Here is a 12022-nt window from a genome sequence, read left to right on the forward strand (position 1 = left end):
CTTGGAAAACAGAGGGCGTTTCCTCGCCGGGCTGTTGATGCGTGAGCACTTGAGCAGCGGGCGCCTGCGCAGAGCCATGAGTCAGCCGCTCATTCCGCGTTGGGGCGGTGAGGGCGCGGCGCGATGATGGAGCCCGGAAGCGGCTTGGAGACCGCGCAGGAGGATGATGAGCCCGAGGTGAAGAAACGGCGGCTTCTGTGTGTGGAGTTTGCCTCGGTCGCGAGCTGTGACGCCGCCGTGGCCCAGTGTTACCTGGCTGAAAACGACTGGGAGATGGAAGTACGCGTTTGCAGTTTCTCACTTCCGCTCCTCTTCCTGGATGGCTGGAGCGCACTCGCCCCATCCCTTTGCCTTTGCTTTTCAGAGAGCGCTGAACTCCTACTTCGAACCGCCGGTGGAGGAGAGCGCCTTGGAAATCCTCCCCGAGAGCCCGTCGGAGCCCGAGCCCTGGTAAGCGGTGGGGGGCGCGGGGAGGCGACTTTACGTCGGGTTGCGTTGGCGACCTGTGACCGCTGGTGGAGTTGGTGCCACAGCCGGGCTAACGCTTCACCCCGGGGGCCCAACGGTCAGTCACTTCGAACTTGGAGTCCCCGAGTCCCCGTGTGGCTGGGTTGACATGGGGTCTCGAGAACTTTAAGCCCGGACTGGCCTCGAACCGCGATCCTTCTGATCTTTGCCTTCTGAGTAGCTAGGATTACTGGCGTGAGCCATCATCGCATCCCACGTTTTTTTTTTTTTTGTTGTTGTTGTTTTTATGGGCAGATTCTTTCAGAGCTGTTTTAGTGAAGTATTACGTGTCCGAAATACTTGGGACGAAGAAGTGCTTTAGCTTTGGGAGCAGTTTGGATTTTGAATTTTCTGATTAGGGATGCCCAATTTGTGTCTTCAAAATGAGAACTACAAATACAAAACGATTATAAAATTAATCAGTTTGTAGATTATACGCGAAGTTGTGTTGCATTCTGATCTTGCCAGTGTTGACCTAACCAATGAAGAAACAACTGATTTCACTGGCTGTAAAATCAGCCCACCTGAAAATCCTCAGCAAGAAGATGGCAGCATGTTTTCGCTCATTACCTGGAACGTTGATGGATTGGATGTAAACAGTCTGCAAGAGAGGGCTCGAGGGGTGTGTACCTATTTAGCTTTGTAAGTATTTTCACTTCTCTTCAATAGTTTACTGTGACAGGCGTCTTGTGTATATAAAAAGCCTCTGGACTTACTTTAGAATTAGACTTAGGTTCAAAGTCCAGTTCTTAGAAGAAACATCTGAAAGAATTGGAGTGCTGCTTTTGAATAGGCTGTGGAGGTGAGATGGAGAGGAAACACCGATTTTTACTAGAAGCCTCCTAGAATTGTTTTACACCGTAAGCTTGTATGTCATTACTGCTGTGAAATTAAAATGACCAAAAAGAGCGGTTTGTGCTCCATAGGCCCTTTGTGACTTGGGCAAAAACTTTGGTTTTCTTCACAGTGCATATTTATAATGCATATATATTATATATATGTATGTATACATACATATATATGTGTAGGAGGTACTGGCATTTGAACTCAGGGCCTCACGCTTCCTAGGCAGGCATTCTACCACTTGAGCCACTCCGTCACCAGCCCCATAATAACTTTTAAGAGGGTCAAAAGGAATAACATTGAAAGCATTTATTAATATGGAGGAACATTGTAGGCTTTCAGTATAGTGGTTTCCATTTTCTATTTTTTTTTTGCGATGCTATAAGCTATACCTCCAGAGCAGCCCTGCAGTTCTTTTTAATTTCATCAGTATTGTAATACGTGTTAAATAACACAGCTCTTTTCTCATTTTGTAGTTACCAAAGATCAGTGTGTCAAGGTTGAATATTAGGTGCCCTGGAAGGTCACCATTTGTGTTTCTTTTATGTTGTGGATTTTCCTTCATCTAGGAGTTCAAAATGAACAGGTAGTTTGGTGTTTATATGTTTTTAATCAGGTACAACCCAGATGTGGTTTTTCTACAGGAAGTTATTCCTCCATATTATCGCTACCTAAAGAAGAGAGCAAGTACTTATGAAATTATTCCAGGTAACACCTTTCCTGTTAACTTGTCTGTCTTTGGAAAATAGATCAATGAAAGAGATAAATAAAAAGCCTATTGGAGCAAAAAAATAAAAAGCACAAGTAAGTTTGAGAAAAATAAGCAAGGCACAGACAGAATACTAAAATATATGTAGCAAATATTAGTAAGTGTGAAGAAGTGGTTGAAATGAAATGATGTTTCAAGAGAATATACTAAAATTTGAGACATATAGTAGCTTTCTGGTAAAATACAGTTGTTAAAAATGTTGTTTGTTTTTTTCCTTTTGTGCTGGGGATCAAATCCAGGGCCTTGTGCATGCTAAGCACATGCTCTACTACTCAGCAAAATTGTTAAAAAAAATTTTTAAGTGTGATAATCTCATTGTTACACTTTTCCAAAATGTCTTTTTTTCACTTTATTTTTCTAGCATAATTTAATTTTTAAAAAAATTTCCATTTATTTTGTTTTTGCTAAATATGCTTTAAAGTAGCACCTGAGTCATATCATGAATTTCATCTACAATGTTTCCTTTGACTTTCACATTTATATAGTAGGTGATTTTTAGTTTTGATTTACTCTTGAATCCATAATTGCTAAGGAGAAGGTTTTCTTTCAATCTCTGTGTGTCTCTCAGTTCTTTGTTGGACTTTTTTTTCTGCTTGCTTCTGGGGGATTCTTTTTGCCTTGGATATTTTGGTTTTGAATTCCTTGCTTGCTCCTTGGATTACTTCCTCCTTTTATTTGAGCCCATTCTCCAACTACTTTCTAAGAGGTAGTGCATGAGTGGTGAAGCTTTTTAAAGCTTAGCATATTTGAAAACACCTGTGTTCTAGCTCATAGTTATTGATAGTTTGAATGAACTAGATTTCTAGGTAGAAGTAATTGTCCCTCCTAATTTTGAAGTCTTTGCTTCAGCGACTTCTAGTTTCCTTTATTAAGGGCAGTAAGTCTGATGCCAGTCTGGTTCCTGTTCTTTTTCCCTTATCCACTTTACTTTCCTCTTTCTATTGTTTCTTTTCCCCTTATAATTTCTTTCCCCCTTCCCTTTTCTAGAATCCCTCTGTTAAGCAGTTGATCTTCTGCATTAAATTTTTAAATTCTCATCTTTCTCTTAACTTTCCTATTTCTGTTTCTGCTTTCTTGACAACTATCTTGACTTTTAGATATCATTATTTTAATTTCTTAGGTTTATGGGTAAATTATCTTTGAGGACATCTTTGTGGTAGTTGATTTTTTTCTTTAGGTTTTAATGTCATGTGTTTTCATTTCCTTTTTGTTTTGGTTGTTAGGTTGGTTTTTAATGTGTAGAGATCTTTAGCTTTTGGTTTGCTTTTTTTTTAGTGTAAAGCAAGAGCGTTTATTGAAATAGAAGAAAGTAAAGCGAGGAAATAGAACCCCCAGAGTTTTTTGGGGGGTGTCCCTAGAGAGGGTACGGCTTGCTTTGTATTTTTGTTGTTTTTTTTGAGACCAGATATATAGCTCAGTTGGCCTCCAATTTGAGTAGCTGGTACCAGGAATTCTTCCTTAGGAAACTGAATGGCATCAGATTAAAGACTTCTATATACCGACACAATGACAACTAGGACAGTCCCAAAGAACAAGCACTGGGCTCCACCATCACTCTTTCACTTCCCCCTGGCGACGTATACTACCCATCTTTGCTCAGTGATGCTAAGCTGTAATCAGCTTTTTTAATACCTGGCATTTAAATGTGAAGCAACAGACAAGCATGGCTGTGCACATCTATAATCCCAGTACTCAGGAGGCTGAGGCAGAAGGATCACTTCAGCCCAAATGTTGCCTGGGCAACACAGTAAAATCATGTCTCAAAAAACAAGCAAAATAATAAAGAATTCTTTAAATGTCTTCTGAGTGTTGGGAGTGGTGTGCTTGTTTTGCCTACCTACTGGAAGCAGGTCAGAAGAAGGGTGGAGACTCTTTTTCTTCAGTAGGCATACTTTCATTTAATCTGTTTTCAGTAGCACACCTTAGACCTCTTTGCCCTTCCTCTAACACATCCCTCCCAGCAGCTGGTGACTGTCTGCAGACTCTAAAATTTAATTCTCTCTAGACTTCTAGTCTCCTGTTAGTAGTGATCATTTGGCTGGGGAAGACACCTGGGAAATGTTTAACTCCATATCCAAATGTCAACCGGTCCTTCTGTTATTAGCTCAGCACCTTACCTTTTGTTGGTAACCTTGTGTTCCATACCATTTCCAGATTTTGGTGGAACAAATCTTCTGGTTCTCTGCTATCAGCACTTGGGTGGTTTCCCTTTGTAATGATAAGCCAGTTACCATTTGTCCTACTGCTTTCTTTTTTTAAAAAAAAAAATGTTATTTTTTAATTATTTTCTGTTTTCTATTTGGTGGTACTTGGGTTTGAACTCGGGGCCTCACACTGGCTAGGCAGGTGCTCTTACCACTTGAGCCACTCCACCAGACTGTTCTACTGCCTTCTGTTTTCTGAAAAGCTGTTCGAAGCTTTCATTCACTGTCTTGTCATTGGAGGAGGGAGTTCCCTTAGCTTCCCAGTTTCCATGCATAATCACAGGTACTTGAGACCAGTACGTAAAAAATATTTCAAGGCAGCTCACAAGGTAGAAGTTTTAACAAGGATTTATTTTAATATAACAAGATAAAGTAGGAAGAAATGGGGAAAAAAGGGAGAAACATTTCCTGCTCCCCATGCAGGAAATGGGCGTAAAGATGCAAAATGGTGGTTCTTTATGCTTTCTGAGCTGGTAGAATGCAGTGGTCATGTCTCTTGCAGCTCCTAATCAGTAGACAGTGGCTCTGGGTGGCTAATTTGGGTGCTATTTATTATTCATCAGATATAGGCCTACCCAAAACAAGAGATATAGGTAAGTGTTAGGACTTCCCTTTTCTAGACAAGTCTTCCATTTTTCTGTCTCAACTTATTTAAGGAGCCTTGCTGCTGCTTAATATCTAAAGGAGAAGGCAGATACAGATAGGCCCCTCATGTCTCCCCATCCTTGTAATTTAACATCTAAAAGAATATGATTGGAGGGGAACTTACTGCTCCTTATTTTTTTTCTAGTTTACTTCCTGGTTTTAGTTTCTGAGTTGGGCACTTTGGATATTTATTAAAAATAATACAATTTCCATGTCTCTTCATCTATCCTGCCTCACCTTTCTCCTGTTCTCTTTTATTGTTGCAGCTTTATATCATTTACAGTTTTTCTTCTAGCATGAAAAGACATAAATGCATATCAGTTTGCCTCAGTTTGACTCTTGCACTCTGTGTCAGAAATTTCTCAAATTTTCTCATTTGGGAGTAAATTGGCAGCAAATTAATTATTTTTGACACTCCTGTGCTTCTCTCTCTCTCCTTCTCCCTCTCCTACACCCCTGGCCCTTCTTATTTTCATACTTATATTTCTGGTTAAACTTTGGAAAGGGACAGATAAACATGAATTTGGTTGGCTATTTTGAGATATTTTGAAATAATGGTTTACTTTAAAGATCTAGATCTGTTTAAATATTTGTTACCTGTTTGTTATAAAATCTTTGAGGAAAGCTTGTGGTAAATTGAAAGTACCCCAGACCTTCTCAATATAAATTCTTTTCCACAAACACTTGAAGGTCATGAAGAAGGATATTTTACAGCCATAATGTTGAAGAAATCAAGAGTGAAATTAAGAAGCCAAGAGATTATTCCTTTTCCAAATACCCAAATGATGAGGAATCTTTTGTGTGTGCATGTAAGTAATTTAAATTTGAAGGTTTTTAAAAATTTTTTAACTAGTTCCATGGTGTTTTTTTTTTCAATTGCTTTTAGAGAAAAATTTGCCCTCAAGTATAGATTTTAGAGAACTTTATAATTAGATCTCTACACAAATTTCAAATACAAACTTGTAAAAATTGAGTTCTTAAATTCTTAGATATTTCCTAAGAATATTAGAGAGTTTGCTAGCATTCCATATTTGCTTCCTAAAGTAATACTTTCACTCAGATCTCTTTATGGGACTGTTTTACTCTTTATAAAAATGAATCAAGTAGGTCTTGCTCTCATACAGTTTGTAGGTTAATGAAGGAGAGATTGTATATATTAACTAAAATAGAGGAAGGGCATAAGTGCCACAGAAAAATTAGTATAGGTGACATTCTGTGGAAGTTTAAAGAGAAATGAGAGTTAACTTTTAGCCACATTGTTTAGTGGAGGTTTCATGTAGAAAGTGATACTTGAATTGAAAAACAAATACTTGAAAAACACATAAGACATTATTAAGAAGAGTGCAGGTGAAGTAATTACCAAGTGCAAACTTTGGCAAGTTGCAAGAGATGTATATGTATGGACATGAATGAGCTTTCTGTTCATTTGGGTGTGGTAGAGAGTAGTGTGACAGGAGGTTAAGAAATAGGAATGATCCAGATTATAAAAAAGCATGAATTCTTTTTTTTTTCCTTTATTCAATTATCATATGTGCATACATTGTTTGGGCCATTTCTCCCACCTGTCTCCCACCTCTTTTCTCTCCCCCTCCCCCTAATGTTTTTTTAAAATTGAGTGCTGCTTTTTTTTTTATTTTTAATTTTTTTTTGTTTTGCTGGGTTGGGGTACATTGTAGCATTTACAGAGGTTCTTACAATGTATCAAATATATCATACTTGAATTCACCTCCTCCATTGCTGTCTTTCATCCCCCCTCCTCTGATTCCTGGAACAGGAGTCATTCAGTAGGCATCATTTTTGCATTTACATACATGTGTATAAATTATTTGCACCATTTTCATCCTCCTATCCCTTTCCCTACCACCCCCCCTTCCATCTGTGCCAACCCTCTCTCCCCCAAGACAGAACCTGTTCTGCCCTCCTGTTCTCTGATTTTGTAGGAAAAAAAAAAAACATAAAAGATAATAAGAAATACATGCATTTTTGCTAGTTTGAGATAAAGGTAGCTACACAGGGAATTTCCTTGTGTTGTTTCCATGCATATATGTATTACAATGCTAATTGTTTCATCTCTATCTGCACTCCTCACTCTTCTCTAGTCCCCTTTCCATGGTGGCCCCGCCAGTTTAAGATTTTTATATTCATTGCTGTACAGTGAGCACATCAACCTCATTCAAGTTTTTGATTTCCTTCCCTTGCCCTGTCCCTCCTGTGCACAGCCTTCACTTGGTGTGACATGTGTCCATCACATTGCTGCGTTTGTTTTAGATCTATAATCTGCATATGAGGGAGAGCATGCATCTTTTGAAGAGCATGAATTCTTAACATGAAAGAGAAAGGCTTGGACTTGATTCTGCAGGCAGTTAGTATAGTGACATATCCTACGTTGTTAGTTTGTTAATGGTAAGCAACAAATGATTCTCATTCAGTTAACATTTTTGAGTACATATGTGTCAGGCCCTTAATATAAATTTAAAAAAACCTGTCCTTGCAAAGAACTCACAGCTTAATAGGAGGAAAATACTTTTAATTCAGTTCAGGAGCTTTAACAGTAATCTGTCCAGTGTTCAATAGGATCCTAGAGAAGTAAGTACTGATGGCCTGGGGACACTGGAAAAGGACTCACAGGGGAGGTGACATGTGGAGTAGGTCTTACTTGCTAAGCTGTCTTCTTTGTGGGCAGGGTTAGCACCTTTCACTTTTGACCTAGAGGGATAGTACTGACTGTACAGTTTCAGTTGAGTATTGATGAGTAATCTGCTGATTCTGTTACTCAAATTCAGTATTAAGTCATCAGTGGGTCAGTTTAACTATATTTATCTTGTTGCAGGTGAGTTTGTCTGGAAATGAACTTTATCTTATGACTTCCCATTTGGAGAGCACCAAAGGGCATGCTAAGGAACGAATGAGTCAGTTTAAAATGGTTTTGAAGAAAATGCAAGACGCTCCAGAGTCAGCTACAGTTATATTTGCAGGAGATACAAATTTAAGGGATCAAGAAGTGAGTAACAAAGTTCAGTGTTTGTGGGAAGATTATTGCTGTGGTAATAAATTTAAATTTAGTCACTGAAAATGTACATGTGACTTTGCAAATGCAAATCAACAAATAACTTTTTTATCCTTTGCCATGTATGTAGGGACAGGAGAGGCTCTTTCACATTATTGGGGAGAACAAATACTACATGTCATGTAGACAACATAAAACAGTGTATATGTTGGATTAATAAGAGGTGTATACAGAAAATAATTTGAGATTTTAGTAGTTGCAAAAGAAATTCAGTCACACTAGTGATTAACAGAATGTATTGGTATATTATCTGAACAGAAATCTTGATGTATCATAATAACTTATCAACCTTTTTTTTTAAACCTCCTTTTCTTGGCACCACCATGTCCAGGTCTAAAAAAGAGTCTCTTTTCTCTTAGTTCAGACACATTGGGATTTTTCAGGACTTTAAAAAATTAAAGGTAGAATTACCATGTGATCTACCAATTCCATTTGTAGTTAAATACTTGAAGTGAAAGTAAGGACCTAAGCCAGCTATTTGTATATTACATGTTCACAGGATTGTAATTCACAATAGCTAAAAGGTGCAGGTAACTCAAAAGTAATTGTTAGATGTATGGATATAAACAAAATATGGTATATAGATAAAAAGGAATATTATTTGACCTTAAAAAGAAAGGATTTTTTTTTTCTTGCCATACGGGGTTTGAACTCAGGTCCTTGAGCTTGCTAGGCAGGCACTCTACTACTTCACCCACTCCACCAGCCAAGAAAGGAAATTTTGACATAAGACGACACAAATGAATCTCAAAAATGATGTGCTAAGTGAATGATGCCAGTCAACAAAGGAAAAAAAATACTATACAGGATTGCTGTTATATGGATTTCCTAAACATAGAGACAGAAAATAGAATGGTAGCTGCTAAAGCCTGGGAGAAGGGAGTGGTGAACTGGTATTTAATGAATATAGAGAAGATGAAAGGGTTCTGGAAGTGAATGAGGACAGCAGTTATACAATGATACTAATGTACTTAGTCCCACAGTTCTGCACATAAAAATAGTTACAATGACAAGTTTTATGTAATGCATATTTTATTTTTGTGAGTAAAGCAGGAGAGTTTACTGAGATAGAAAAGTAGCAAAGAATAGAGCTCCCACAGATGGGAGGGGTCCCAAGAGAGGATGCCCTGTAGTGTGTATTTTACCACACATATGTATTTTATTTTTATTTTTTGGTGATGGAGATAGAACCACACTAAGATGCACTGTACCACTGAAATATCTGCAACCCACAGAAAATTTAAGATCCTATAGTGTGAATGGGAGAAGGCAGAATTAATGTTGTTAGTACATTTAAAATAAAACTGTGAAAGCAGTTGACATCATTAAATCATAGAAATGCTACACTTCTGAGTTTGCAGAATAAGATACAGTAGCAGTTTTTCCTTTTCACTGGAGTTTAGTTTTTACAAACTTAACAGCAATAACATAGGCCATGAGTATTCAGTCTTCAGCGTTTTATCTGACACCTCAAATTATGCACCTGTTCATGACAGAAGAGAGGGCACAAATTCCAAACCTCTCCTGTCTTGCTATTTTTTTAGATTTCCTTATTACCGTGTAGCAATATACTTTAAAAAATGTATCTAGTTAATTTACATTTGTGCATTAATCATTTTTGACATTTTGATTTAAAATTTAAAATGTTGCATTTAGAGGTGGTAATGGCAAATACACCATTTTAAATTAGGGGAAAAGATATAAATCTTACACAGTATTGTTTTTCTTTTCAGGTCACTAAGTGTGGTGGTTTACCCAACAACATTTCAGATATCTGGGAGGTTTTGGGCAAACCCAAGCATTGCCGATACACATGGGACACACAGATGAACTCTAATCTGGGAATATCTGCTGCTTGTAAACTTCGTTTCGATCGAATATTCTTCAGAGCAGCAGCAGAGGGGGGCCACGTTATTCCCCGAAACTTGGACCTCCTTGGGTTGGAAAAGCTGGACTGTGGTAGATTTCCCAGCGATCACTGGGGTCTGCTTTGCAGCCTAGATGTAATATTGTGAGTGCTTTTCAAATGTGAGCTTTTAATTGTTTGGGTGGCTTTAGTCTGGTTTTTTGCACATATTATTTCTATCTCTCTGGAAAGGTAGGTTTAATATGGAAGAATTAATATACTGGAACATTACAGGAAAACAACAGTTATGATTTTATCTTGTAGCTTATGGCCTTGGGATTCAGAATTAAATGTTAGTTATGTAAACTAAAGCAAGCCTGTGTTCAGAATGTGAGGCCATTTAACAAAAATGCACGAAGTCTGTCAGAGCCTTTAATAGTGCTTGTAGCTGCCATCTGGATTCCAACTAGGACTCACATTATCTCAGGGCACCTAGGTAAAATTTTAAATAAGTTAGCAAAAGAAAGAAAAAAATCAGAAGAAACTAATTCTTGGGACTGGGCTTCTTAATCATATTTCACAAATTCAGATAATCTTTTTTCCTTAGAGAAAAACAAATATGCGTAAGAAAAATAGCCTTTTGCTACTTGTAAAATGGAAATATTTAACAGGAAGTGAATAAAGAGTACTTTTCTATTCTTGTGTTTTTTTTTTTTAAGAGTACTTTTAAATGTGCTTTAAAGAAAAACAGAAGAATTGTACTGTAAATAAATAATTTTACCTGTTTATAGGTTTTTGTGTGTGTGTCCATGATGGGATTAAGGATTTCTGGTTCCTGTGCTGCTATTTCCCCCTTTGTGCGGAAGAAAACAGCTTTCCTTGTTGCTTCTCATCCCATCAAGAATTACCTTAGTATAAAAATAAGCAAGCAAAAACAATGGAAAAAATTAGAATGAGAAGCAGTAGAACCTTATTTTTATCAGAAGTGCCAAGGAAGTAACTACAGTACTCCCTTTTAGTGACTGGAAAAGTATATGTTAATCATAATTATAACCACTAAAAATTAAAAGTGGGCTGGTGGTGTGGCTCAAGTGGTAGAGTTGCCTATATAACAAGGGTGAGCCCCTGAGTTCAACCCCTAGTACTGCTACCCCCCCACCATGAGAATTGATGCTATTTTAGTAGCATACGTTATGGAGGTAACATAATAGTTCATTTCCATGGAAAAAAGGATGGATCTGGGATAAATTGCTTATTTGGTAGAATTAAGTTCAAAGAACTATTGTACCTTATACCACATTTTTAAATAGGTGGGTGAATATCTACGTACAAAAAAATGTGGCATATTGAATTGCTTTAAAATCATGAAAGTTTTTCCTGTGTATACTGCCGCATCCCTATGAAATTCTGTTTATTGCTTATGACAGAATATGAGAAACAAGTTATGAGTAGGAACAATCAACCCACTTTTAGTCTTTCATGGGTAATAGTTTTCTAATAGTGAAAGATTTGAAAACCTAGTAATGGGATATCTTGAGTTTTTTGGTTTGTACCTTGAGATTTTCCAGTGTGGTAACTTTGTTCAACTTAACCTTCCTTCTTGGCCAAATTCCAACTCTGAATCTTTCAGTGAAGCAACACTGTCATGCTACCCTCAAGCCCCTTTTCTGGTTGTGCTGGGCCTCAGGCGTGCTGGACTACCACTGAGCTATATGTCTTCAATGCAAATATGTGGCTTTTTTTTTTTTTCCTAAGTCCCAATTTTTGCTACTGATACGGAATGTACTTTAACTTTTCTAAACTTCAGTTTCACTCCAGTCCCACTAAAAAAAGATTTGTAGATCTGTTTCTCCTTACTTTAAAAATAGTTTCTTTTATTGAGCAAATGTCCCAGCCAAGAGCAGACAAAGTTAGAAAAACTGTATTAAGGGTACATCATTTTATTCTTAGAACCTGTCTGGCATGTAACAGGAGCTCAATGGATGTTCACTAAATACCAGGAGACAGACAGTGGCCTGGTATCTGTGTTAGAAGGAGACAAACTAACATTGTTATACAATACCAAGACAGTATATTTGTTATATATAAGCAAAAGAAGACATGTTGGCTCCAAGTCCTCTTCTAACATCCAAAGAGTGCTG

The 12022-nt window shown here is 37.7% G+C and overlaps 1 protein-coding gene across 1 annotated transcript; it reads left to right on the plus strand.

Moving 5' to 3' along the window:
- Positions 1-35: 35 nt before the first annotated feature.
- Positions 36-10577, plus strand: Tdp2 (tyrosyl-DNA phosphodiesterase 2). The gene is made up of 7 exons (XM_020173060.2): positions 36-279; positions 365-450; positions 976-1149; positions 1967-2058; positions 5659-5777; positions 7799-7969; positions 9769-10577. Exons 1-7 carry the CDS (start codon positions 124-126, stop codon positions 10048-10050), a joined length of 1080 nt encoding a protein of 359 aa, XP_020028649.2. The 5' UTR covers positions 36-123; the 3' UTR covers positions 10051-10577.
- The last annotated feature ends 1445 nt before the right edge of the window (positions 10578-12022 follow it).

The sequence above is a fragment of the Castor canadensis genome, chromosome 8 (assembly GCF_047511655.1).
Source record: "Castor canadensis chromosome 8, mCasCan1.hap1v2, whole genome shotgun sequence".
Taxonomy (NCBI): domain Eukaryota; kingdom Metazoa; phylum Chordata; class Mammalia; order Rodentia; family Castoridae; genus Castor; species Castor canadensis.

Excerpts from the sequence above, each read along its gene's own strand:
- Tdp2 (XM_020173060.2), top strand. The coding sequence starts at position 124 with ATGATGGAGCCCGGAAGCGGCTTGGAGACCGCGCAGGAGGATGATGAG. Across the intron at positions 280-364 it reads AAAACGACTGGGAGATGGAA|AGAGCGCTGAACTCCTACTT; the intron begins GTACGCGTTTGC and ends TTTGCTTTTCAG. Across the intron at positions 451-975 it reads CCGTCGGAGCCCGAGCCCTG|TGTTGACCTAACCAATGAAG; the intron begins GTAAGCGGTGGG and ends TGATCTTGCCAG.